This window comes from Corvus kubaryi, unplaced genomic scaffold (assembly GCF_017639235.1).
Source record: "Corvus kubaryi isolate FWS band 111438036 unplaced genomic scaffold, C.kubaryi_AGA036_p1.0 137, whole genome shotgun sequence".
NCBI lineage: Eukaryota > Metazoa > Chordata > Aves > Passeriformes > Corvidae > Corvus > Corvus kubaryi.
Window position 1 is genome coordinate 27,846,536 of NW_024580671.1, and position 27,409 is coordinate 27,873,944.

General features: G+C 37.9%; 1 protein-coding gene and 1 long non-coding RNA gene across 3 annotated transcripts in view; one reads left to right on the forward strand and one right to left on the reverse strand.

Moving 5' to 3' along the window:
* Positions 1-24,051, reverse strand: part of TBC1D22A (TBC1 domain family member 22A) — a 146,554-nt gene extending 122,503 nt beyond the window's left edge. The window contains exons 1-5 of the mRNA XM_042018268.1: positions 23,863-24,051; positions 21,412-21,468; positions 19,327-19,667; positions 17,708-17,887; positions 2,786-2,856 (exon numbers count right to left, since the gene is read on the reverse strand). Of these exons, the coding sequence (XP_041874202.1) occupies positions 2,786-2,856; positions 17,708-17,887; positions 19,327-19,667; positions 21,412-21,468; positions 23,863-23,924 (711 nt within the window). The 5' untranslated portion in view covers positions 23,925-24,051. The remainder of the gene's footprint in view (positions 1-2,785; positions 2,857-17,707; positions 17,888-19,326; positions 19,668-21,411; positions 21,469-23,862) is intronic.
* Positions 24,052-24,072: 21 nt separating this feature from the next.
* On the forward strand, positions 24,073-27,071 carry LOC121659775. Of its 2 annotated transcripts, XR_006014461.1 has the most exons (3): positions 24,073-24,386; positions 25,558-25,623; positions 26,249-27,071. It is a non-coding gene; the product is annotated as an uncharacterized LOC121659775 (long non-coding RNA). The 2 variants fall into 2 exon arrangements; XR_006014460.1 differs by lacking the exon at positions 24,073-24,386 and having other exon boundaries at positions 25,330-25,623.
* The last annotated feature ends 338 nt before the right edge of the window (positions 27,072-27,409 follow it).

Below are 27,409 nucleotides of genomic sequence, written 5' to 3' on the forward strand. Positions count from 1 at the left end.
GAGCCTGCATAGTTCTTCTTGCTGTTTAGGTACAGCGTTCTTAACATTTTTGCTACATTTTAAAAATAAATAATGTAATTTTTTTTATATACTATTATCAGTAGACACGCATAATATCAACAGAGTATTATATTATTTTCAAATGCTTTCCCTTTGAAAAACTGTCTTCATCAAACATTTGATAATATTATTAACCTGCTGACTATGTAATAAATATCTCAACTGATCATTTTCCTAAATCTTATTTTTAAAATTCCAATTTACATGCTGGTTTTACAAACAAGACAATCATCATTTGCCTCAGATACTACCAAGTGTACTCCATTCCCTGAAAAAAATTAAGTTTGGGCTTTTTAAGTAAGACTTTTGAATCCTTTTGAAACAAACATATACTAAAACTATAACTATACATTATAGTTATAATATAAAACTATACCATAGTTTTCTGGTTGTTTTTTCAGTATTGCAACTCATCTTTAATCAAAATATCACTTGATTGTTAGGAACACTTGTATCCCCAGGAGCTCCTGGTGGTTTGTGTTGGAAGGGTCCTTAAAGGCCACCTAGTTCCACAACCCCTCTTTCACTAGACCAGGTTGCTCAAAGCTCCATCCACCCTGGCTTTAAACACTTCCAGGGATTACCATTATTCTCCCTTACACGGGACATATATTAACAGCAAGTCACTATTAGGTTACCATCAGAAAAAAGCATGGTGGAGCTTCTGACCACAAAAACTGAAAGTACTTTTCTGAAGTGAAAAAACTGAAAAACTGAAAGAAAATGCTGCCGTATAGTATAGAGAAGTAATGATAACTAAATGACTCATCTCTGGGTTTCCAAAATGTAGTAAATGAAGACTACATAGGAGATAAGAAATCATGGCAGGATTTCAAAATATTGCCATTTGGAGGTAGAAAAAAACAAACAAGAAAAAAGCCATAGTTTCATACATCTCTTAATAAAAAAAAAAAAAAAATCCACTTAATTGCTAAAGTATAAAAAACGTAATCTGAAAGCAGGTTTTTTGCAGAGGTTATGGCAAGATGAAGTTAAGAATTGAACTGAAATAGATCCTGGAGTTGGTTAAAGCAACAGGAGAATGCTACACTTAGGCATTTTTCTAGACCAGGAATATTAAACTAAAATCAATTTATGGAATTAAGTTAAAGCTCTTGGAAAGCCCATGCTCTCACTAGAAAGCAAGAGGAGTCAGCTCCCTTTATATTTTTATAATTTGCATAATTCCAACTCTCTAAACCCCAGTGTCAGTCTTCTGATTCAGAACTCAAGAAATGCTTATGCTTTAGCTTACTGTGTTTCAAAGTCACATTTGAGTTAGCCTTATTTTTTCTTACTTTGAGTATTTTAAATCAGACATCCTAAACTTCAACAGAAAAAAATGCTTTTTTTACTACCAAAATCACAGATAACTTTGGAAACAGAACTAAAATAAATTGTAAGCTCCATGTTTAATTTCAATTACAGCAGGATATTTGAATATCCACCATTAAGCTGCATCTGCATTTAGCATTAGAAGGAACTAAGCTGCAAATTTAGTAGAACTCATCAGCAAGACAGATTCTTTCAGTCACTGGAAATCAGTGTCAATCTGAAGTAAATACTTTGCATTCCCTATGGAATTATTCTATAAAAAGCAAAGCTATTTAAGTCTACTCTCTGAAAAATTCAATAGGTTAAACTGGTGTGTGTATAATTCAAATTTTAAACAGTTCTTAAATGCATGAAGATTTGCTGAGAAAGTGTCTTTCATAGCCTCTGGAGAGTAGACATCACAAGAGTTCTGCTTCTTTTTAATACAAACATCCTCATAAATCTTTTCCCAACCACAGGCAGACAAACAACAGCTAAAATGCATAACTGTTTGTCATCACAAGCACTATAGCTGAAAAGATTGACATGAAAAATATTTCTATGAAGAATACACTGTATTTTTGCAGAAGAACCTTTTTAAACATAGTGCAAACACCAAGATGACAAAAAACCTGTTCTGTCACAGATCCCACAAGCTTCTCTCTGATCCCCAACTCAAACACCTCTGTGTGCTGCTCCACAGTACTTCAGTCAATCTACTCTTAAAGCTACAGCCACTGCAAAATCCTCTGGCCACTGGGAAAAGTTCAGAGTGCTCAGCCAGCCAAAAACTCACACTATAAAAACGTGATTAGCTTTTTAATGAGGTTGTCTCTCTGACTAACTCACAGGTCTGACGTCAGGAGAGCCATTGACACAACAGTGGTTCAGAGTTGCTCATCTTAAAGCACTATGGAAAAATCAGCCAAAAAAACCCTATAGATCCTATCACAGCTTTTCCTCACTACAGTGCTAATCCTTTCTTGTAGTTATTTTAATGTGAAGTCAGAATGAAGCCTTTTGTAGGATGCCAACAGTCTTTGCTTCCCCTACTGTATGTCTATTTTCAAGAAAACTATTAAGAATATACTTGTCTTTGAACTCTCCACCATTCCATCAAAACTGGTTGAAAGAGGCCACTGTTATCACAAGCCTTTCTTTCATAGAAAGCCAGGCTGAAAAATAAAGATACACAGCTGACATGATTTACTACTACTTCTCATCCCCCTCCTATCAATTTGATAGATTAATCTTGAAATTGAGTAAAAGAACATAACTTCCATTACGATTCAGCACAGGACATGTTTTCAACCATCACTGATTGATTACAATTCATGCAAAATCATTTGCAATGCTTGCAAAAGCTATTACTACTAAATGCAGAGGAAGAATAAAAAAAAATACAACTTACTGAAAGAAGCTTCCACGCAATAGGACGAACACGTTTGGGAATGCCAGACCAACTCAATTTTCGCAACTCATCTATTAAAACACAAGAGTTTCATGAGAAGCATGGAAACTACTACCGATTTATATACACAGGTATATTCAAATTAGCACAAAGGTGTTTACAACAATGATCACATCTTCTTAGAAAATCCAGTGAAATTAGAAATACAGGGCAATACTAATGAATTAATAAAATACTGGATAACTGCTATCCATAGGGACACCTGTGGTAATAGGTAGTGAGTGTGATAAGGTAACTTTCTGGAGTATTTCTCAGCATTACTTTTTGGTATACATGCCTTATATTGTCTCACTTGGCACTTACTACATAAATGTATTATTCTTCCAAGTATTTTTGAGATACATATGAAAGGAATACAGTGTATCAAAGCAGGTAAAGCAGTTGCAATATTATTAAAGTCTACACAAAATAAGGAGCAGCAGCATATGCTTTCAAAAAACATTAAAAAGTTCACAGTACTTCTGCATACTAAGTATGCCTGGATGGAGAAAGCACAAAAGCATGCTTATACACAAAACCCCAAGAAATGTCATAGTATCATAATAAATTTCTCCCTTATCCTTCATCTCAAGGAGCTGAGAGGCATTGGAAGAATAAAAAATGACCAAAGGATCAGTAACATTAGAAAAATATGACATTACTAGAGTTCAGTGTGAACCAAAGCCTCAAAGAAACAATGAAAGCAGAACTTGTACAGACTATAAACACAGATTAAGAGATAAATTCAAAAAGTTACAGGCTGGCACAACAAATACACTTCCATCACGAGTATGCTGTCACTGCAAACACAAGGATTGAATGGGAAAAAATGCAATAAGCAACTGAAACAAATTTAATTTATTATCAGACTCCAGCTGTGATGATCATGCACAAGCTGCCCAACAGGGACCCCAGACAGCACCTGGTCACACAACTTGTTTCCCATTTTTTGACCTTCTTTTTCCAGCACACTTCTACTTCCTTTTCTCTGCCCCCATTTAACAAACCACTCACATTATTTCTTCCCTTCATGGTTCCAGCTTTGCTACTGCTATACCCAAATTTGGTATTTCTGAAATGATTATCAGGCACCCATTTAACAAACCACTCAAATTATTTCTTCCCTTCATGGTTCCAGCTTTGCTACTACTATACCCAAATTTGGTATTTCTGAAATGATTATCAGGCACCACTGATCTTGTAACACCGCCCTTCCCTAAGTGTCCACAGTGCTCCTCTCCATGCAATAGCACTGTTTGGGCATTTCTCACACAATTCCCTCTTTACTACTTGTGAAATCCAGGAACACCATAGGGTGCTATTTACAACTTGTGTCAGCTTCTCACACTGTGGTTTGTTACATACAGCAATTTCTCACATCACCTACCATAGTTCTCCACACCCCAGGGAGTTTGCTCAGCCTCCAAGCAGCTTCAGTATTGGCTTGCAGCCTCTACCACTTCTGCAACAAGCTTCAATTCCACATGATTTGATGCCAAGTAAATCCCCATGATACCAAGCACTACATCATAAGTAACAGTATCACTGGTTATAGTCTTCTAAAAGCCAAAAAGGCAGGAATTGGTCAGAAAATGTAAAGGCAAAGTAAACATGTAATATGAACAAGAGTATAAAAATGGTATTTTGTATAGTTTATGAACAAAAACAATTTTAAAAAAGAGGTAATATCTGCCTTAACTAAACAATCTACAAATTATATATGTATTTCCCTTCCACCATGATAGTTAGCTCCAGTTGGTTTAATACCAATGAAAGCCCAAAGCTTTCAAAAGCAAAATCTCCAGCTGTGCATCTTCCTCCTCTACTCCTCCTTGTGCAGTATTTATGAACAAATATGTTTTACTGGATCTAATCTATTTGTGTCCAGACCAAATGGAATCCGCATCTTGTGCATTAATTTATTACTTCCTTACACAATCATTTTGCTCAAGTTTCAAGTTTTGGCTACCTTTACACACAACCATACTGTTCACAAACAATGTAATTCGCATATGCAGAAAATAGAAAATAAATTGCAACTCAGCAACTATTTTTATTATTTTCTAGTAACATCAATTGTCCATTCTCAACTCTATACCCACCGAACTCTGATCTTTCACCTTTCTTTTTTTTTCTCAACCCTTAACTCAACTCAATAGGAATCCATGCCCAAACACAGGTACCAACCTCTATAAACAGTCCACGTAAAGGAAAAAAAGTACAAAACAGGAAAATATGCAAATTTACTGTCACAATCAGAAATGTGAAGCATGTGATTAAATGAGTGACAATCATCCCAAATCACCCAGTACAAAAATTCCACTTACTTTTAAGTAACTCATTTAAGGCCAAAGATAGGAAATACACAAACAAAGTGGAACAGAGCTTATTTTCCCTCCCCTCCTGATGCTATTCTGCAATGAACATACATTTCCTTTAATTAGGGATAGCTTGGGTTATCGTCTAATTCTGAAAAATAACACACATATCCTACGGGACTGGGTTCCAAAGGACCACTCCTTCTGGAAGGAAATCTCAGCACTAGACATGGAAGTAAAAACCAAGGACAAATCATCTTTTTTTAACAATATAACACTTACCTGAAACCGATCCTCTATTTATCTATAATTTAGGATTTGGGAGTTGTCATAGGTTAGCAAGCATAGTCCCGGAAGGGACGTCCTTGCTAAGGGGTGCTTACAGCTTCCTCTGGGAACTGATAGAACCTATCAGCTGGCCAGTTTGAATATGGACAATTCTCTAAGCCACTTAAAGTTGTGACCACCTCTGTGATCCACATTTAAGAATAGGCAAACTCCCCCCCAAGCTCTCTCTCGTTTCCGGCGCTGGCACAGGTGGCTGCGGGCCCCGTGTGGGGGCCAGCGGGCCCGGCCAGGCCCTGCTTGGGCCAGGCCGGGCCGGGCCACGGCCATCCTGAAGCCATGGACCTGTTCCAGCCGTGGAACCCCCCCCACTGCCTTGCCGTGGGCAGCCGGAGCGGCTCGGCTCTCCCCCCTCTCCACTGCGATAAGAAAAATTCAACATTCCAGCTGCAAAGCTGCAAGGCCGAGGTGAGATTAACCCTTTTTATTGCTGTGAAGAACTGAAAACTTGAGGGAAGAGAGAGAGGAGATGCTTAAAGCTGAAATTCTGTTGTGAAGCTATGATATATCAGAGTATCCTGTTGTAATTTCATGAAGATACGGGGGGGTGGAGTGTTCAACTCATAAGCAGAAGCACCTGCGCTGAGATAGGCAGATGCTGACACAGCTGTAATTTCATGAGAAGTTTGGACAGGGAGAGATGAACCAGATGAGGACTTTTGCTCCAAACGGGAAAGGAGAAAGCCTCAGTCCCTAGAGATGCTCCCAGAGATAGTCCTAAAGATGAAGATGATGAAGACCCTTTGCTCCCAGGGAAGGAGAAGGGCCTCTGTTTTTGTTTCTGAACGGCTCAACCTTAAAATTGTACCCCAAAAACTTCAAGAGTGGACCCTCGAAAGCAGTTGCGGGAAAAGCTGCAAGTCGGGGGAAGGGACTCACACGCAGGCAGAGAGACTCCTCTTCCTAAATGGACTGAACAATATTTGGAAGTGGGTGGCTGTCTCGTTGTGATAATGTTTTCATAGCATGAGCAAGAAGAGACTTCTCTTTCTAAATGGACTGAACAAGGTTATTATGGAAGTGGTAAACAGACTGAACATCTTAAGGGTTGTCTTTTCACATTGTCAGTGGGAGAAGGGAGGAAGGTGGGGGGAGGAGGAGAGTTCTGAAGGTGGTATAATTTTTTTTCCTCTTTTAGGTCTGTTAATAAACTTCTTTATATTCTTTCAAGTTTGGTGCCTGCTTTGCATTTCTCCTAATTCTTATCTCACAGAAGATAAACAGTAATGAGTATTTTGGACCAAACCACTACACTAAATTGGTGTTTCCGCCCGGTTACAAACCGAACCTGCGACATGAACTTAACTAGTATTTTGCCAGTGACAAAGAGCACACAGTAAAACTCAAAGGGGCTATGCAAGAATTCTTATCAGGTGTAGTAGCAAACCCCAAAAGCACATAGTCTGACCCTCCCATGTCGCTATTGCTAAAGCATCAATTCACATTATGCTTTCCTCTGATGGTGCAACACCAAGAGTAAAGAAAACAAAGAACCCTGCCCTTTCCAACAACAATTACAACAGCCGGACAAAAGTCACTCCTAGAAGACTTAATCTAACACTACTACAGCATAAAATAAAAAATTCTTCTGGTGATAAGAGTGATAAAAAAAATTGAAGCATATACACAAGAGTACCATTTTAGAAATACATAAAAGACTGTCAGTGAAGCTAAATTCTAATACTGCTGTTAAAATGCAGTAATTACATGTGCATATTATTAGACATACATAACTAAATTCTACAGCATCTCTATTACTGTCCTGAAGATGGGTTTTGTTCTTACAAATGACTCAACAGGTAAGTTCCTAAAAATCAAATAACAGCACATAATTGAAATACTTGCATTCCAGTTCTCAGGTTACCTTGAGACGCTAGGGTCTTAAATAAAATAAAAAAAAAGAGCTGGAATGAAATCATTCAAACATTTATATATCAGAATTAAAATACTGAGTTCATAGAATAGTTTGGGTTGCAAGGGACCTTTAAAGGCCATCTAGCTTAACACCCCTGCAATTGGCAGGGACATCTTCAACTATATCAGGTTGGTCCGAGACCCTGACCCAGAATGTTTCCAGGGATGGGACATTCACAACTTCTCTGGGCAAGCTTTCACCATCTTCACTGTAAAAAAATTCTTCCTTATATCTAGTCTGAAGCTACTCTCTTTCAGATTAAAACTATTACCCCTTGTCATATCAAAACAGACTCTGACAAAAGATCTGTCCCCATCTTTCTTATAAGCTCCCTTTAAGTATTTAAAGGCCACAACAATGTCTCCCCAGAGCCTTCTCTTTTCCAGGCTGAACAATCCCAACTCTCTTAGCCTGTCTTCATAGGAAAGGTGGTCCACTGACACCTAAAATCACAAGCCAAACAATATTAAGATGATAAAAAGCAGTTACCTTCAATGAAGGTCCCCCCAAATTTAGACCGTGGCTATTAGACTGTTAAATTTCATTTTCAATAAAGGCAAACAGGAAAGAATGAAATTAGGGGAAACTGCAAAACAAATCCAAAGCTACCACATTTCAGCTGTGTAGGGTACAAATAGACTCCAACCACACAGTAAGTTTATTAACTTCTATTGCCTAGAATGCAGCTTCACAGGTGACAAAATTTCAAACTCAAACTGCTGTCTTGTAAAAACATACTTGACTAAATATGTCTACCTCATAGCTAGCAAGATTTTAAACTGAGGTGCCAGAAAAAATCCATCCTCAACCAAGATGCTGAAAACAGCAAGGAAATGTGCTTGTATTTATATTTGAAACTTGATCTGTATTAAATAATTAATTATTAAACTATTTGTCATTGGCTGAAATGTTACATTCTCTAGTCAAAGCATAACTTCAATGAATTGTCATTAGAGTATCTCCTTCCCCTTGTAGATTTCCCAAGGAATTAGACATCCTAGTTGTGTGCTGTTGAGCATGTTCCCAAGCACAGGCTTTCTACAAAAGAGTTTTAGTAGCACCTATGAATCAGACACATATTTTCAATCAAGATAGTACTGCAAAAATATTCTTGTTTCAATACAATTAATATTTTCTTAAAGTTCCAGAACTATTATTTTGAAAATGAGCATTTGTATAAATTCTAATCACAGACATGATCACTTGTTAAAAGTGTGAGCAAAGAACAAGCTGAAACTAGACAGATCCAAAAACAGTTTTGTAAAACCCTGTCTATGAACTCTGTCCGAAACTGAAAGGATACTTTCTGAAGAAACAGTTTAAACCCCAACTGTTACTCTGTCTTTCAGCTGCCTCATTATTTGATATAATTCTGTGACCAATGAGTACAAGAACATTTATAAATCCCCATAGATTTTAGACGAAAAGTATCTCAATTTGCTTGCACTAGTCAACCATCTCTTCTGCTCAGGAAACAGCAGTTACTTTCACAGAAATGTTGTTGGGTTAGGATATCTTATCATGACAGGATAATGTGGTATGAAAATGCTTCAAATTAATATGATTAATTTGATTTCAGAACAAAACTGTTTTATCTGGTTTACTACAATACATTTATATATACATTTCCTCTCTCTGAGGAAGAAAAAGTTTAAAGCAATTGTTCTAACAGAAATCTTAGGACAGTATCCTTTTACTAAATTTAGATTTAAAGACATCTCATATTCCATAAATATTTCATGGGGCATTTTACAAAGAAAACGTGACATTAGTTTACCAGCCTTCAACTGTACAAGCAATTACTGGAGTTATTACCCACTACACCTAAAACACATGAGGGCAAACAACCAAGTCTACAAGTATTTTTCTTGGAACTACAAGCTCATCATTCTATCCATTACAAATGAATAAAAAATAAGAAATATTAAAGGAGTTCAAAATTTCTATGTATGTATTATTCATTTTTGATACAGCTGTTATTTCATTGAAGTTACTATAAATGGCTACATGAAGTGATGGCCTGCATGAGCAACTCCATGATAGATATGATAAACTAGATTTACATGTTCTATGTTGCTATAACATAAATTCCTTGGCTATTTTAACTATACAAAGCTGGAAGATTCTTTCAAAAGCATAGATGCAAAGAACTCCAGCTCCCCCAACAGCATGTTATAATACAGGCAGTACATATAGAAAATAGCTTTAACAGAGGGCTTGTTATTACTATGGCAACCACAGCAACTGGTTTTCAAAATGAGTAATAGCTCTGTTAGGCACTTCATTAATTTTTTTTTAATCAAACACGGCCCTTAATCTTCTCAATGGAACAAAGAGTTATTCTGAATGCTGCAGGAACAGGAAATAAAGTCCAATGCACCTTTGTAAATACAGGGTAAGGTCCTTTTCAGAACCTTTGCTAGAAAAGAGTAGGAAAGTACATCTTGTCTGCTATTCCACATAAAAAGTCAGAGAAGCAGAAGCAGATGAGGTTGGTGTTAGAAGGTACAAGAAAGCAAATGATTAGGAAAACTAAGGCTAAAGGAAGATTCTTGAAACTGCTAAGACCTGCAACAAGTGAAGCCAGTGATGGAAATGATGATAAGTAACAGAGAACAACTGTGGCAGAAGCAGATGTTGTTTTCCCTAGTTCTCCCAAAACATTCAATTTCTCTGCATCATCAACTGTTTTTATTTTTACATTAATGCCATTGAAACAGTCTCTAACTTTTCAAGCAGAACTAAGAGAAAAGCTTTTAAATCCTACTCTGAATGTTTAAAAAAATTGCAGCTATTACTGATTTAATTATGAGTCTTTACTCCAGCGGTTGCATTGGAAATATTATTTTAGTTTAGCTATACATTAGGTTCTATTATATCAAATTCCTGTAAAACGCTAGCCCTGAACCTCTAATCCACAAAAGTTTTTCTCAGTTAACTGCAAACACGCATTACATCTCCAGAGTAGTTGTCCATTGTGACTAAAACATGTGAGAGCACACCTAACTAACAATCTGCATCAGAGAGGCAGCACAGCCCAGCCTGCTCCACTATGATTACCTCCCCAGACAAGTTTTACATACATCTTCCAGTTCTGGGCATGCTGCTAATGAAGTAACAGTGACTTATGCTCCTATTTTATTAATAGTGAAAGACATGCTGGCAAGAAAACCTAAAGGATTAATTATACTTCCTTGAGCCTTCGTAAACTGACTTACAAGTCAGTTGTATGTGCCACTCATTACAATATGTACATTGCTAATCTTGATGTCCAAAAGCTTCAGGACTCGCAGGATGTTCAGAGTTCCCAGTAGTCTTGTTGGTGACATTCCTGGTAAATTCCTCCCGTCACAAAGTCTGCAAGACATCATGGGAAGAGGCAAAGCTGCTCCCTCGGTCTATAACTTCAACAGAGAACACTGAACCTCTCACCCAAGTCTATTTTACTGGATAATACAGAGTTCACCAAGTGTAAGTTCAGCTTTAATGATGCTATCAGGTAAGGAAAGGAGACAGCACATCAAAAACAAAAAGCCATACAAACACAAAAACTACAAGAACATCTCATCATATAGTACCTCTCTTCCTCCCAGCTCATCCAGACTAAAATACCCCTCTTCACTTTATTGCTCACCACATGGCTCAGACTCACAGACTGTTTTTGAACACCTGAGCACAAATCAGTACAATGATCTCCTAAAAATTCTGCTAAAACTTTAACTGACACAAAAACACCCTTTTAATTAATCAATCTTGCAATTTGGAACAGAATGCTGTCTAACCCCATTTATTTTTCTATGATCAGTTAGTGGTAACTATCAAGGCAATTTTGTGTGTGCACAGGAATTTGAATGATAATTTAGGCATTTCTTTTTTTTTTTAACAGTAACCCCTTCACATCAGCTGAACTTAGGGTCCCACTCTAATGTTCTACATCCAAATCCACTTGGAAACACACATAGAACAGAACTCCACTCTTCCTTAATGGAGCCATGAGTATAACGTGGGAGTTTTAAGGACTGTGCTAAGAGCACATTTCTTTTTGAGCGGATCAGTAGTTTTAACCTGAAATGTTCACTGTGGACTACCACACAAAAAGAAACAGCTTACTCTCTAAGCTATTTTGATGCATTTTCATACTAACAAAAATCACATAGATCTCCAATTTATAGGCAAGAAGTCCAGAACCTCAGAACCAGGGCTCATCTGTGTCATTCACAATGCCTCTTATCCATTTTATTAATCTGAGTCATACTTGAATACCAAAACTCTTAACCAAAAAAAAAAGCGAAAGCTTTAGGGTACAGGCTCCTTTTTCCAAACTGAGAAAAGGGAAAGATTATCTTGTTTATTAATAGGAGCTCCAGCTGTTCAGTCTTACTCTTTTTTTCTTTCCGTCAATAAAAACTTAATTCAATGATAGGTGGTGCTTGGAACACAGTAAGGAGTCTTCGCTCAAGTCAAAATTAACAAATCCTTGTTAAAAGATAACAATATTAATCTACATTTTTTCTACTTGAAAAAATTTGATTCCAACTACAATTCTTCTGTAAGGCCTTTGATACAGACCCCCACAACATCCTTGCCACTAATACTGGAGAGATTAGTTTGAGGGATGGGCTATTAGACGGATATGGGCACACAGTCAGCTCCCTATCCAAGGGGTTACAGTCAATGGCTCAACTCCAAGTGGAAACCAGTAACAAGCGGTGTCCCACAAAGGTCCACACTGGGGCCAATACCATTCAGTATCTTCCTCGATGATGTTGACAGAGGGATGGAGTGCACACTCAGTAACGTGGCAGATGACACCAAGCTGTGTGATGCAGTGGATTTGCTGGAAGGAGTGGATCCCATCCAGAGAGACATGGACAGGCTTAAGATGTGGGCCCAGCAAACCCCAAGAAGGTCAACAAGGGCAAGTGTAAGGTCCTGTACCCGTACTCGGGCAATCACTAGAATCACTAGAATCAGCACAGGTCTGGAACTACTATGTCAATCAAGGATCTTAAAAAAGAAGGTAAATACATCCTGAAGAGACAAACTATGCAAAATCTTCTCAAAATTGTTTCAAGAATCTATTATTATCTAGTTACAATGAAAAACCATAAATTACATTGAAATATTCCACTAGAACAGTAATCAGAATAAATGTTTACTATTACATGAAAATACAAGTTATGAGACCGACCCACAGAAAACAGGAAGACAAAACACTAATCCTGCAAAAAGTAACTAAAAAAGGAATCGCTTATGGATATTTAGCATTCATTTCTTTCAGAAGATTCTGGATTTTTAAAAAAAAATGTTACAAAGTCTACTGGTAGAATACTGCCCTTTTTTATTAATTTTTTTTATTAGCTAAATAGGAAAGCATGTTTTGTAGGAAAAAAGCTAACTAGAACAGAACAAGAATCAGAGAAGACACCTCTAGGTGATGATAATTTGAAAAGACAGATATGACTAATGGCACATCACACGAAGCAGCAGTAGGACACGTTCACTTTATACTATATATCAACAAACTGAAAGGAGAATAAGCCCTCACATGATCAACTACAAGTAACTCACAGCTGCAGGAGGCATTAAAATTCTAAATGACATGGATGTAGTAGGAGCATAGAGATAAATCACTGTGTAGCTCAGTGCAGATAAATTAATGAAGCTGGGAACAAAATTAATCAAGTTCATTTCAATTAATGCATTTTGTAAAGTTATTGAAACTTTTCAATAGCACCAGTTTGGCAAGCAATTTTACAGGACATAACAGACTGCTGTTACAGAATACTAGATTTATGAGCCATAAGTGAAAGAAAAGGTAATTACTATGTTAGATCAGGTTTAATATAAATCTAGAATGAATGTGACCATGAATAGGAAAATCCTACTTTTCAAGTTGCTGCAACAATACATAAAAACCACTGTGATGGGAAAAAGAGATGTCTAACAAGTTTTCTTTCTGAATTTAACTTCTAGAGAATCACTCCTGAATTCTGTTATTATAGTACACAGAAACAACCAGCTATTGTTATGAGATAATCTGAGATTACAGCGTTTTTAATTCCTGTAGAATTTCTAATTCAGTTTTGCTACCATCAGATTAACCATAAATTCAGCTATTCTTTACATGCTCTGTAAGACTTCACAACATTATCTTACTTCCATAGCAAAGGACTAGCTAAGAGACAGCACCCAACTCAGCAGCTAGTAGTACTCTCTGAAAAGGTTTTATTTTTTAGGATTTGGTTAGAAGGAGGAAGAGAAGTAGATGAGTTTAAAAAAAAGTACAATGAAAAGTGCTCTTGAATGTGTACAGCAGCAGGAGTAAATTTAAGACGGGAATATTTTACAATTTTCACAGGAGCTTTTACAGGCCTTCTATTCTTTTTATCAAGGTAGTATGCAAAAACTTCTATATGTTATTTTATTCAATTCAAGATTTGTCATGACTAAGTAGAAAAAAAGTCATCTTAACATGCAAAACAGTTTTACAACTTAAGAAATTAGTTGGTTTCACTCTGAAATAATTAAATACATGTGTTACGTTGCATAACAGTAGCATTACAATGTTATGAAGCTTTATTAAACCAAGAGAACATAGTACACCAAGCTTACCACTGGTTATTGTCTGACTCAAATAAACATGTTTCTCACATCCAACTACACACTCATTAGCCATACATGTGTAAAAAAGCAGAAAAATTGTTGATTTGAAGATAAAGAAGGAGTTAAGCACGTGCTTTCATCACCTAATTTTTAAATTGATATTAAAAACCCAGCATACATCTGCTGTGCTGAGGTTGCAAGTATGCAGTAACTTGTTCGTTGCTTCGTCAAATTTTATCAACAGTCTGCTTACACCGTGTTTGCACAGTAAACAGCTCCCTAAAACATTGTACAAGATTACTAAAAAACACAAGTTTAATACGTTTAATAGAATTAAACTTTAATGGGAAACCTGATAGACACAGCAGTACTGTTTCTCTAATATGTACAAAGCGGTCTGTTGAAGGAAAGAGAAATTTCTTCTCAGAAACATTCCCCCCACGCTGCTTTGTTAAAGTTCTGTGCCCTCCTCTTAAAGCAAGCAACTGTTTGCAAAAGATTCTGCAAGCCCATCTTCATTCAGTAATGCAAGGTCCATTACAAGGAAAGACAAGGCCTGAAATTAAGTAAGTCTACATCGAAATGATTGCAAGTCAAGCATAAGCACAGGCTGATTGCACAAAACTACTGTGAATTATTCCTGCTGAATAACCTGGCATGCAGTACCAGGAGCAGGAAGCTCTGCAGACACACAGATCCTACAGTCTACTCTGCAGCTGCCTCCTGAACTCAGCTCTACTACTGACAGTCCCACCGTGCTTCCAGAACGTGCACCCATCACCTCACACAGGGGTCAGTCCTCAAGTTCCCCTCCAACCAAAACTGTTTCTTACAATAGCCTCCTTCTACAAGCCCATATTTCTTGCAGTAACTATTTCCACAAGTTCATAATATCCAACCTGTGGACCAAACCCAACTCCAAAATCTGTAAGTAGTCTCCAATGGCTAAAATAATCTTCACTACCAAATTTATACACATAATCCATCTTTCTGAGAGTTTTCTTGTGAAAGAACACACTCTTTCACAACCTCTAGTTGACATACAAGACTAAAATTGCATTTTACACTGTCTTTATAGGATAATGATTATTCAAGTGTGACTGAAAGGATTTCAACGTCATTTGTGTTACTTTGTATTCATAGTCAAAGTTGATTTCTCACATTATGATAAAAGTCTTCAGTTGAAAATGTGTGTGATATGGCTACAGTTCCACAGATTACCTTACTTTTATTTTGCTTTGAAAGCACTTGCTACATAATCTATTTCAACAATATGCAAAACTGTATCAAGGAAACAAACACAATAGAAATACTTTACTTCTGTTACTTCTACTTCCAAGCAAAACCAAGCCTAATACTTGCAGAAATGAACAGAAATATTTACAAAAATGTCTACAAGACTTACTAATTCAATTCATCATGACAAACAAAGCCCAACTATTTATGGCTCTAACACAAAACAGACCCACACATATGACATCACCACACACACACAGAATAAGCCAGTTGCAACAGAATAGCCACCTATCTCTACATTACTTACATAACTTTTAGCTTGGAGCCTATTACCTACTTTCTACCTTAGTACATTTCCAGTATTGTTCTGAAGAAAAACAGGAAAAAAAACCACAAAAACCACCCCAACAACAAATTAAAAAACCCACACACAACCTGCAACAGTCTCCCAGGCTACTGCTGTCATTACAAGTCAAGAATACTTTTTAAACATAATCTTCATTGTAGCACAGAGCTAAACCAAACATCTTCCAAAAATGCAGACATTAAAAATGCACACAGACATGCACACACCAGATTCTGGTGAATTGTGCATATGGCAATAAGCACATACATGTTTACATATGTATATATGTGTACACACACTTTCTCTAATATATAGCAATAATGAAGTCTAAGCACTACCATCATATATGATCTACTCCTAAGAGCTTCGTGATCATCAAGAGTTTGCATGTCATCAATAAGGAATTTATTGCTTTCAATAAAAAAAATCATGTATTACCTGTATATAAATATACATGTATATATATATGTGTGTGTGTGTGTGTACACATATGTATGATTGGACATATTCCAGATACAAAAGTCAAAATATCTGCATCAACAAATCAAAACTGGGTATAAAATTCTATTCACACGACTTCAAACTGTACTCATCAGTTTGCACACCAATAGAAAGAACAAGCTTCCTATAAACAGATGTAGAAAAGGCATTATTTAGTGGTTTGTACAAGAAATAATATTGAGAGCTTATTAGATATTTTTCACACTTTAATATCAAGGAAACATACTCACATTTCACTTTCCTACATATATTTCAGTGTGAGATGTATAAAGTTCAATAGGAAAAAAAAAAAAAACAAACCCAGTTTGTTTAAATAGCATTGACTAAATTCACCACAAGCAGGGTGACTGCACTGCTAATAAAAGAGGAAATTTTCTTCCAAAATTATTTTACTTTAATCCATAAATCTGATTTATTGGTAAAGTATTCCCAACTAATTAGACAGCAAAAGTGAAATGGATAGGTTTAAACTAAACTCTGTCTTTCCTCTGATTTTGCAACCTTATGTAACAAAGATTTCTACTGTTAAAATATTCTTAAGTTATGAGTTTTCATGTTGGTCAAAATCACAAAGGTCATAACATCTGTTAGATCAAAGGGCTAAAAAGTGATATTTGATTATTATTTTCAAGTTTATGTAAAATATGTTTTAACACCTCCTTTTTTTCACAGTTGCATTTCATATGAATGTCCTATAACTCACTGAAGTGCTAAATCTCATCCAGTTGTGATAGTTTCCATAGTTGTACTTTCCTAGCATCAATCTGACAATAAGACACAGCATAGGAAAAAAAAAAAAAAAGCCACAACTCAGACTGTATTATATTGAAGAAGCCCCATGACAATGACCAGGCAAACATGCAATTTCTATCTCTTCCAGTAAGTTCCCTGCAGGTATCTTCTAGAATGGTCTACCTCAAAGACACTTCCTTTATTCATTATTTTGCCCTAAACTCCTAATCACCAAATGCAGTGTACTAATTCTACTTCAGATTTTCACTTGGGATACAAAGCCATTTGATTCTGTGATACCCTCTCAGCACTTGTATTGACTATTCAGCAGCTAAAATCCAGTATACAAAGGGAACAGTCAAATTATGTGACAATGCATTTGTTTTCTCATTGACTTGTTGTCAGCATTCACAGATGAGACACAGAACTACTGTAATCAGCCTGTGAACATGAAGAAGGCACACTGAGTAGACAAGCAGTAATACTTATATGCCTCATCGTTTTTCATTCCTATTTATTTCCAAGCACGAAAATAACTCTTATATTCCAAACTGTTCTGTTATCAGGCATTAACAATAAACACCGCTAATTATACTTTGGGTTTTTTTCTACAGAGATTAATCTAGTAGGAAGAAATAATGTGAGAAAGAATAAGAAGCCATCAAACACCCTAGGTATTAGCAAGATGTATGCAAATCACTTATTAAAAGCATGAGTACTAAAAGCTTACAAAAGAAAGAATAATACTGAAAGACCAGTTCTCAACGTTGAAAGGATTAGATTCTAAGCAAACCATGGCAGGAATCAAACTAGATCAAACAGGAAAATTCTATAGCTTAAAAATAATTTAGATGTAATTCACAGGTCCTATAAGAAACACTCACCAAGATCTGTATTTGGGCCAGCAAGTAGCTGCTTAAATTTGTCTAATCGAGATGCTTCTCTCTCAGTTAATGCAGGAGTAACTGAGGTGCTGTAGTCTGCCATTCCACTTGTCAAGGGAGGTATGGAAGTTTGTGGAAGTGACTGTGATCTCTGCATGGAAGAATTTTCACTAGCATTATCTGAAGGGAAAAAGAAGCATAGCAGTTAGCCTCAGCCAGTGAGAAGACTACTAATCAGTTGAACTTAATTTGTAAATTTAAAATAGAATTCTGTTTTGAAAAATGCAGACTCAAGTATAGCAGAAGTTTGGACTTCAAATTACTAGGATTCAGCAGAAAGAGCATTTCTCTTTGAAGCAGTATTCCACAATTAAAATACATCAATTAGAGATCATATTAATAGCAAGGCTAATGGATTTCTAAAATCTCTGTTACTAAAAGCTGTTTTCATTCTCCTTGCCATCCTTAAAAAAGAAATAAAACAAACTAACAGTCTTTGGGGTGGAATGTCTTGGTGTGACTTTATTATGTGTACCCCCTATCACCTGCTCTATGCCCAGACATGAATCCTGTGTCCTTTTCTGTAGCTTTAAGGCAGACCTTTAAGAGAGAGTGGGGGGAAGCCGGTGGAATTCTTTTGGGGCTGCGTTCGAAACACAGATAAGCTTGCTGGCTTCTCCTGCCCGGCTGCTCACCTCAGCTCTCTGCAGCAGGGAAGAGAGTGGCATTCTCCTGCTTTCTAGCTAGCTTTTTGTTCGTTAGATAAAGCAAGGAGTTTTCCGGGAACGTCCATTTCTTCTTCTTCTCATCTGGACTGTCCAACACCACCAAAACATCAGTTGGGAGACCTTACATCTCAGCCCGGAGGGGCCCAAGCTGACCCAGCTCCGAAGAGGACAAAGCCACACCCACAGAAAGGACTCTGAAATCTACCCAGGTTCTCTCCACAGCGAGAGGTTTTCATATTTAGCATTATTCTTTTCCTGTGCCAGCATGGTGTTTGTTAAATAAATAACTTTTTTTTCCTTTCTCACTTTTGTCCAAGGAATTTTCTTTCCAAACCTGGTGGGAGACGGGCAGCTGAAACCTGCCTTCTTTGGAGGGGATGCTCTTCCCAGAGTGTTTCCCTTAATTTGTCTCAAACCGGGACACAAACAAAAATCAACCATTGAGAAATCTTGAAATCATTGCAACTGGTTACTTTAAAGCTTATACACAAACCACGGAACAGATCACATGAGGGTGAATTTCCCAATCCACCTGCTTTTCAATATATTTTATGCAGTACTATTTTAATAACAATTTTTCAGAATAGTAGTATTACTATTAATTGCATACATCTTGGTGGATTTAACCAATAAAACACATTCAATAGTGGAACTTCCGTCCAAAATTGGAGACTTTGTAAGGCTGAAAACAAAGAAAGTTTAATTATTCTTCCCTCATACGCATTACAATTTAGTAAGGCATGCAGTCTTCCTCTCAAATAAATCACTGGTGACAAACAGTATTTTCCTGCAGTATTAGTAAAGGGTTGGGAAGGGTTTCCTGTGTTACAGGGGCAAATATTGTAGCTCTCATCCTTCAACTTCCAACATCTTTTTCACTTTTCAACATACCTAATGAACTCGATGTATGACCTTCGCTGACTGATTTAACAAGCCTATTATCACCACATGCAACTGAAGTCAGCTGTGCAAATTCCTCTTGTTTTTCTTCTTGTAGATGTTCTTCCTGAAATTTATGCTGCTCTTGTAGCTTGCTGTGATTCTGAATTACTTTGTGAGCTGTTTCCATGACCACTTCTGTATTTAAGTTTTCAGCAGCTATTGCTAAGAGTTCATCATCATCATCTCCAAGATCCCAAGCATCACTTGTGTTACTTTCAAACTCTTGGAAGGTGCTGACTTTCTTCAATTTCACTGGAGTTGTAGGTGGCTTTGAACCTGCTTTTATCAAGCTGTTCAAAACCAAATAAACAATATTTAGAAAACTAGTAAGGAAGCAAAACACTATGGATAGGACCAAACCCCAAACATTCATAGTTGAAACCATATAGGTAGCAAATATTTATCTCTCCCCACTTGTGTTACCACTACATCCACCCATGGTAACATACAGCTGAGGAAGTCTGAGAACAAGGGCTGTAAAAACTGACACTTTGTTGCTTTGAATAGAAGCTGAACAAATCTTTCCTTCCCTTTTCTTAAGAAAAAAAAACCCAACAAAAAACAAAACAAAACAAAACAAAAAAAAAAAAAAAAAAAAAAGACCAACCACAAAGTCACATGAAAGGATTACTACTAGAATAGCTTATAAAATAGACAGGGCACATTGCACTGCTCTTGCTTCATACATTTCTGTAGATTTCAGCCGTTTCAATACAATTGCTGCATAACAGCACAGGAGCTGTAATCAAGTCATGGTCTACTCTTAAGTCATCATAAGCAATCACACAACACAATCATTGTCATAAACAAATCAAGTCTCACCTTAAAACTCATTAAATCTATCACTCCTCCCCATTCAGGCACACCAGCATGGATTTCCTTTGGAACTTTGCTCTTCTCAGAGGAAGGATACTTCTTCTGGTTACTAGTCTGAGTGGACCCTGATCAGCTCCCAACCTTTTGCCCCTCTGTCAGCACGCAGTGTGAGATATGAACCAAGTATCCCTCCCTAGCCGGGCACTCGATCTCACTTACAGTAATGCAGAGCAATCACATCTCCCTTCAGAACTGAGCTGAATAGGGTATAAAGTTGAGAGGATTTCTCAGTGTGTTCTCAAAAAATAGAGAAGTTACTGCCATTAACTTAATTTTGCTTTCACAGAATGGGTAAGGTGGGAAAGGACCACAGTGGCTCATTTGGCCCAACCTCCCTGCTCAAGCAGGGTCGTCCTACAGAGAATTGCACCAAAATGGTTCTAGAGTTCATTTCTGACCTCCCTGTCTTTCTGCCTGGGCTAGTTTTTCTTTTTGCTGTTAAGACAAGGCAGGCAGAACTACAAATCAGAAAAAGTTCCTACCCAGTTCTAATGCAATGCCAGTAATAACGTTTCTTTTACGTCTTACAGGAAGTAACTTCCCTAACAGGTGCTACAACAATTACACTTTTACCTGACTTGTCATCACTGTCTAAAACAGCAAGGTCTTTCTCCAATTCCGCCACTTCAAGCAATACGCTTCCAGTTTTTTTGTTACTGGGCCTCTATACCTCCATATTTTGAATCAATTAATCTCATTTCTTTTAATCCAGCCCTTAAGATCACACATTTCAACTGCCTCCAACTCTGTATCATCTGAAAATTAACTAGAATGTTTACTTCTTGTACTCTTTTAAAGCAGCCCTTGAAAAAAATCTAGTAGAAGCATGACGTTCTTCCAACCAAATACTTTTCTTTAGAACACTTTTTTTTTTTTACTTTACCACAATTTCCCATGTATAAGGCATTACAAATAAATAACAACAGCTGGCAATCTATGTTAGCTAAGATCTGAAAGAGCTGATTTGTTCCTGCAAATATGGTAACCACCAGGAAGTCACAAAGGACAAGTCAGAACAGAGAAGTCAAGATTATGACAAAAACTGAAAAAGGAAGATTAACAATAAACTTTATAACCAAGAGGAGAAAAAAAAAAAAAAAATGAGGAGACAGAAGAGACACAAAATATCTGGAATATTTAAATATTAGGTTAACTTACGTTCCATGCAATAATGGATCAAAAGGTGGATGCTGAGCTCCATACACATGTTGAATACTGAAGGAAAAGAAAGAGAGTTACCACAAAAATAATAAATATTTGGAGACTTTCTGTGTATTAAATAGTCAATAATAAACAGAATTGAAATGTTCCAACAGTTCTCTGTTTCAAAGAATTTCACATACCACTAAAAATAATGAAGCTGCAATTGAGTAATTTAATAAAAATCATAGATTTGCTAAGCAGGAACTCTTTGTGAAACCTAAGCTAACTTAGGCTATTTTATTTTTCTAACTAGGAATTAAAACGAGAAATAAGTTAACTCTGCAGTAAGAATCTACAAAAATTCTCTTCTCTGATTTCTCATTTCTTCATTTCTCTATTGCAAAAAATTAGAAATTCTCAAAGAAATATCTATAAAGATTTAATCTTCCATGTACCCTTGTCACCCAAAATCCAACCAGGCAATTCTTAACCACTACTAAAGTACAAGGATAACAAAGCTACAGAAAAATGTAGACGGTGACAGGTTAGAGAATAAAAGCCCTAGGAGTATTAAAAGAATGCTTTGAAACAAATAAGCTTCCAAAGACAGACCTATTCACTAGCCTCTAACACTACAAAACAGCATGTTATTGTGTGAAAACCAAAACTCTACAAACTAAAAATTCATTACCTCCCAGTTATAGGATATAAAATTATTTTGCAAGTAAAAAGACAGAAGACACATCAAAATTTACATGTGGCTTCATAATAGAAATTACTGCTACAGAACTCTCTAATTCCAAGAGAAATAAATCATACACAACATTAACATCTACCTAAACCTGTACTAAAAACCACATAGAAGGACACAAACATATGCTCCTGACACACCAAAACCAATCTCCAGACCATAACAATAAGTAAGTCCAACCTTAGTAAACCTGAGATAGAACCAAGCCAAAAAGACTGCAGTCATAACAGATTTTAAGAGAGTCTTAGACTTTCACAACAGGTGCAGCATTAACACCAGTGAAATTAGCCCTAATGGTGACTGAAAATGGTGGTTCATAAAAACTCTTAACGATTTTTATGTGATTCCATGGAAATAAAAAAGTCAGTCCCCCATCAGCCTTTCCACACAACCATACACCATCCTCTCCACAGCCAAGTTTCCTGCTCTACGCTCACATGACGGTCAGGTGTCACTGTCCATTTCCATACACACAGAACGTGTCTTTTCCTTACACCACTCTGTGAACAACTGCAATGGAAATCCACTCAAATACAAAGCAACAACAATCCTCTCCCTGCCATAAAAAAATAAATAAAAATGAAAAGCACATTCTCCACAGGGTCCTTGTTTTTCCACAAGCCTGCAGTTGCCTGCACATTAACTGCAACTATTTATAGACCCTCTGCAAGAGAGGGGGGCCAAAAGTGTTCTACCCTCAAGAGATTCAGCAAAGTTACAAAGAAAACACTTTAGAGGAACAATAACAGTTGGACTGAAAAAGTTAGTTTGTAACCAGAGAAACAAAACCGCTCCCAGTTAGCGCTTAGGGGTAACTGAAAATGTAAAAACGTAAATGATGAGCAGGACTATGTTGCTGAATTCAGGTAAAGAGTATAAAATACAGAGTTACTGCTCTCTGAGAACCACAAGTACACATCACTCTTACAAAAAGAGTACTGTACTGTGAGAACAGTTTAGGGATGAGCCCAGAGTACATCACTGCTAAATAATCATCTGAACATGCATTCCCAGCCTGATGCAACAGTCAAAAGAGTTAATGTAACTCTGGGGATCTGTTCCCGGGAAAATCTTGAATTGCATTATGTACTTGTAGCTCCTTGAAATAATACAACGACTGGTCTGCTGTTCACACTTCAGAAAGAAAGTTGAGAAATTGACAATAATTGGAAACATATAGCAGAAACTAAAGCATGTCTCTATGCCTAGAAAATTGAGTTTCCTGCAACGTATTTCTGAAATAGAATAACTTGCATTAAGTTTCAAAACAACCTAACTTGGCACTGCTGAGATCTACAAACACATTCTCCCACTCAAAATTTCCCGGTGAACACATCCCCAAGATCACGTAAACTCCTTTAACCATGGTGTCAGGCTAGAAACACACATCCAGATAATTATTTAACAACCTTTCTGATACAAGTTATCACCAACGCTTACTGACCACCAGCGATCTCCACCAGACAACTGGAGGTGCCCAGCACTGGAAGGCTCCGAGCACTGAGCTAACAGAGAACCGGGTCCGAACAGTGACCGACCGGACACGGCAACGGCAGCAGAGACTCACAGGGCCTGCGAGGACCCTTTGGACTGGGCGGCGAGGGGGCAGGAACGCGGTGTTGGGGTCCCAGCGAAGCCGGACGGGCAGAGCCGCCCCCCCTGGCCCGGCCGCGTCCAGGGGCCCGCGACACCGACCTTCCCGCGGCTCCTCTCACCTGCCCGGCACCTTCGCGCCGCTCCGCTTCCAGAACTGCTTCCTGCCCCCGTCGCTCGCCATTGCGGCGTCACCTCATCCCCCTCCGCGTTCGCGGCCCCGGCCCCGGCCCGCTCCCTCAGGCTTCACTTCCCACCATTCCCTTCCACAGAAGCAGCACTGAGCGCCGCCATCTTGGGACGGGAAAACAACCCCGCGCCTCATTCGCCCCTCGAAGCGGCCCGGAAGTTTGAGCCAACCAGAAGTGAGATTGCTGCCGGGTGCGTCCGGTCGGGCCAATCGCAGCGAGGGGATGCTGGGGCGGGCGGGGGCGGCCCCGGGAGCGGCCGCTGGGGTGGCGGCCCCGGCCCGGCCCGAAGCCCCGTCACGGAGGTTCCCGCGCGTGTTCCCCATCTAAAGCATCCCTGTAACTCAGGGGTTACTTCGCGGCTCTGCGAGGGTGACGTGTTCAGACTTTAATCCTTTTTGATTGAACCGTACAGAGTAATTCCTCAGAGTACTCCTTAGAAGTGCAAAACTCGCCTTGTAAGTGGGTGGAGACGTTAACTGAGGATCGGCGGGCATCGGTTTATTACAAAATCCATCACATTTTTTCTGCTTTATCTTTGTACAATTATTTCCAATTATCAACCAATTAGTGGGGTAAGGGGGCTTTAAGCTTCCTTTCTTTTAAAGCTCTCCAATCGTTGTACCCACTTTATTTAAGGCTTTGAGGTGGTACAAGGTTGAGGGGTTTTATTAGTAACTGTAGACTTCCCAGCATTTCTGATCCGAGGATACCTCACTTCTGCCAAGAAAATAAGTATGGTTTTATGTTGTTCTTTGGAGTATGCTCCTTAGAAAACAGTGCTGAGTGACAGGATTTTTTTGCTGCATCTCAATGCAATTTAGCATATAATTTAATATATCAACAATGGTTTGGGGAACATCCTGCCACAATTAAGCCAAAAAATAGGCATGTAGTATAAGACCTGATCTACAGTGCAACGTTTGTTCTTTAGTATGTATTTCATGTGTAAGTTACTGCTTAAGAATTAAAAAGAAGAAAAAAAGTTTTCTTCCTGCTTTGGGATTTACTTTAGTAGTTACCTTTGATTCCATGATGATTTTTTGCCTTTTCTTTTGTACCCCTTTTATACCTTTTTACAACTTCTGTATTCTTAGTGCTTTTTGCCTTCATTCTTGGACTTGTTTGTCAAGCTAGGAGACGAAATATTTTAGAAACTTCGGAGTTAGGGATCAAAATGCCCCCAGACCCCAAGGTCCTCTCCAGAACATATTCTGTAAACTAAGATAGAACCATCCAGGGGAAGGTTCCTCGGGGGAGGGGGCTCACTTGAGCCTCTCATTGGGGAATTTTTGATAGACATGCTATTTAGTAAGACCTATAATGTAATACCAGATCTTTTGGGGGTGGGCATTGCGGTGTGCATTTTGGTGCATTCAACCTGGACGTAGTGCACCTAAGGATCCTTAAAATAAATACCAAGGTAAAATCCCTTCTTCCCTTCTAACCGTGTATGCCTCTTGATTTTAAGACCAGGATAAGGCATCAGTTGCTGGCAACCACGAAGAGACACTAAAGACCTTGAGACTCACAGTCTTGGGTTGAAACACATCTTGCTTTGCCTCTCTCTCTGCCGGCAAACTACAGAGGGGCTGGCCTAAGATCTGACAAAAATGAAATGTTTCGCAGATCTTGCTAGATCACCGTCCGCAGGTGAAAGGTGTAATTTCAATGCCATTTACAGATTTATTTGCTGTAAGTAGTATCATTTTCTCCATTTGTGTTCTTTAGGTAGGATTCCTCTTACAGATTCTGGACCTTGAGTATCATCAGCATTAATGGAAAATAAATGTAATATGATCTATGTCTGTTAGCTGAAGGGAAATGAAACCTGCAAAGTCATGACTGGAACTTTGCTTGGTCACAGCTAGGTAAATTTAAATTATACTCATTGCTGTTAGAATACAAAAATGAGGTATTTCACTTATGACAAAAGTGATCAAAATCAAAAGTGATTTATCAAAAAAGTGATAAGTCCATAAAACATACATTTCATCTTTAGCATTAATATGGATGTTAAAACCATGTTTCAGTTATTTTTATTTGTTCATTGTTGGTATTTATCAAAGGGAAGCGTAGTTAGATTCAGCCTAGATAGCCTGAGCCATCTGTCATCCTTATGACAGTTGACCTGAATCCTGAAGTGACACCATTAAACTTTTGTGTCAGTCTGGTGCAGCCATGTGGAACTTCTTGTTCATTTAGCAGTGGAGGTTTTGCTGAGTTACATAATCAGGTCAGTACAAGGTTAATTGTATTATTAATATTTCATTATATTAAGTATATGTTACCTTGTGCCTAAATTTTTAATGTGTTGCAGAATTTTGTGCTGGAAACGACTGACTGTTGCATGGATTGTTCCCATGCATAAATCTGAGGTGCAAATGGGGCTACATTTGTATCAAGAACTGCAAGTGCTTCTACTGTGAAGGGCTGCTGCCAGTTTTAGACCTGTGGAATAAGTCCTACAGAGCTGGCTGCTGTTGACTTTCAAGAAGGCAAGGACACTGTTTTCATTCCTTTTCCATTCATTTTCATATCTTCTCCTTATCCTGAATTTTATTTTATCCCTGACACAGAACTGTGTTGCCAAGGTTCTGGAGATGCAAGGGATTTGGAAGGAGGAACCTTTCAACACATCCTCAAGTAAGTTAGGTGCAATTCTTTATGCCCACCACTCAAGGTGATCTGGCCACAAAGAGTGTGTCCTTGAAGAGGGCTTACAAGATGGTACTGGTTGAGTATCCCAAGAAGGTAAGTTCACAGCTGTGGAAGGAGAATTTGGTCTGAGCACATATTTTAACAGTGTTTCTGCTTAACTTTTCTGGTTACACAAATGTAGCATGGACAGCTGAGGGTGTGCACAGGTTCCACTGTCAGTTTCTTTACGTTTGAGGAGAGCTGCGAGTGTCCAGGTGCTGACATTCAAGGAGTAGCAACAACACTGCAGTCACAGCTGGGACTCACCTACTGCAGCTGGTGAGCACAGTCTTCAAGAACACCCAAACATCCAAACCAGTTGTTTCAAATCTGCACAGCTGTATTAACTAGGCTTTGCTTCACAGGGACTGCAGTAATATTTCAGATACCATTTGAATAGGGATTTTTGTTATTCCAGAACAATAAAAAAATATTAAAATGTCTACTGTAGTATTTGCTTTGTTTCATACAAATCGTGTGCAAGAACTTATAGTTAGGAAGATATCTGTTGCCAGTATGGTCAAATAATGTATTGAGCTACAGAGAGTTTGTAGACTTCTTTCTTTTTCCTTTTCCTCCCTTTTTTTTTCCTTTTGAAATTTTCTTTTTTTTTCCCTTTGCATTCTTTTTAACTTGAGCATTTTTTAGAATCAGGTAACTGCATACAGTTGGTGACTGTTACTGAGGATGCTCAGGAAGTTTCGGTATGTTCTAAAATGTACACATGTATCCATGCTCTTGGCTGGTCAAAATGAGGAGTGTTGTAGCTTGCACTAGCAGT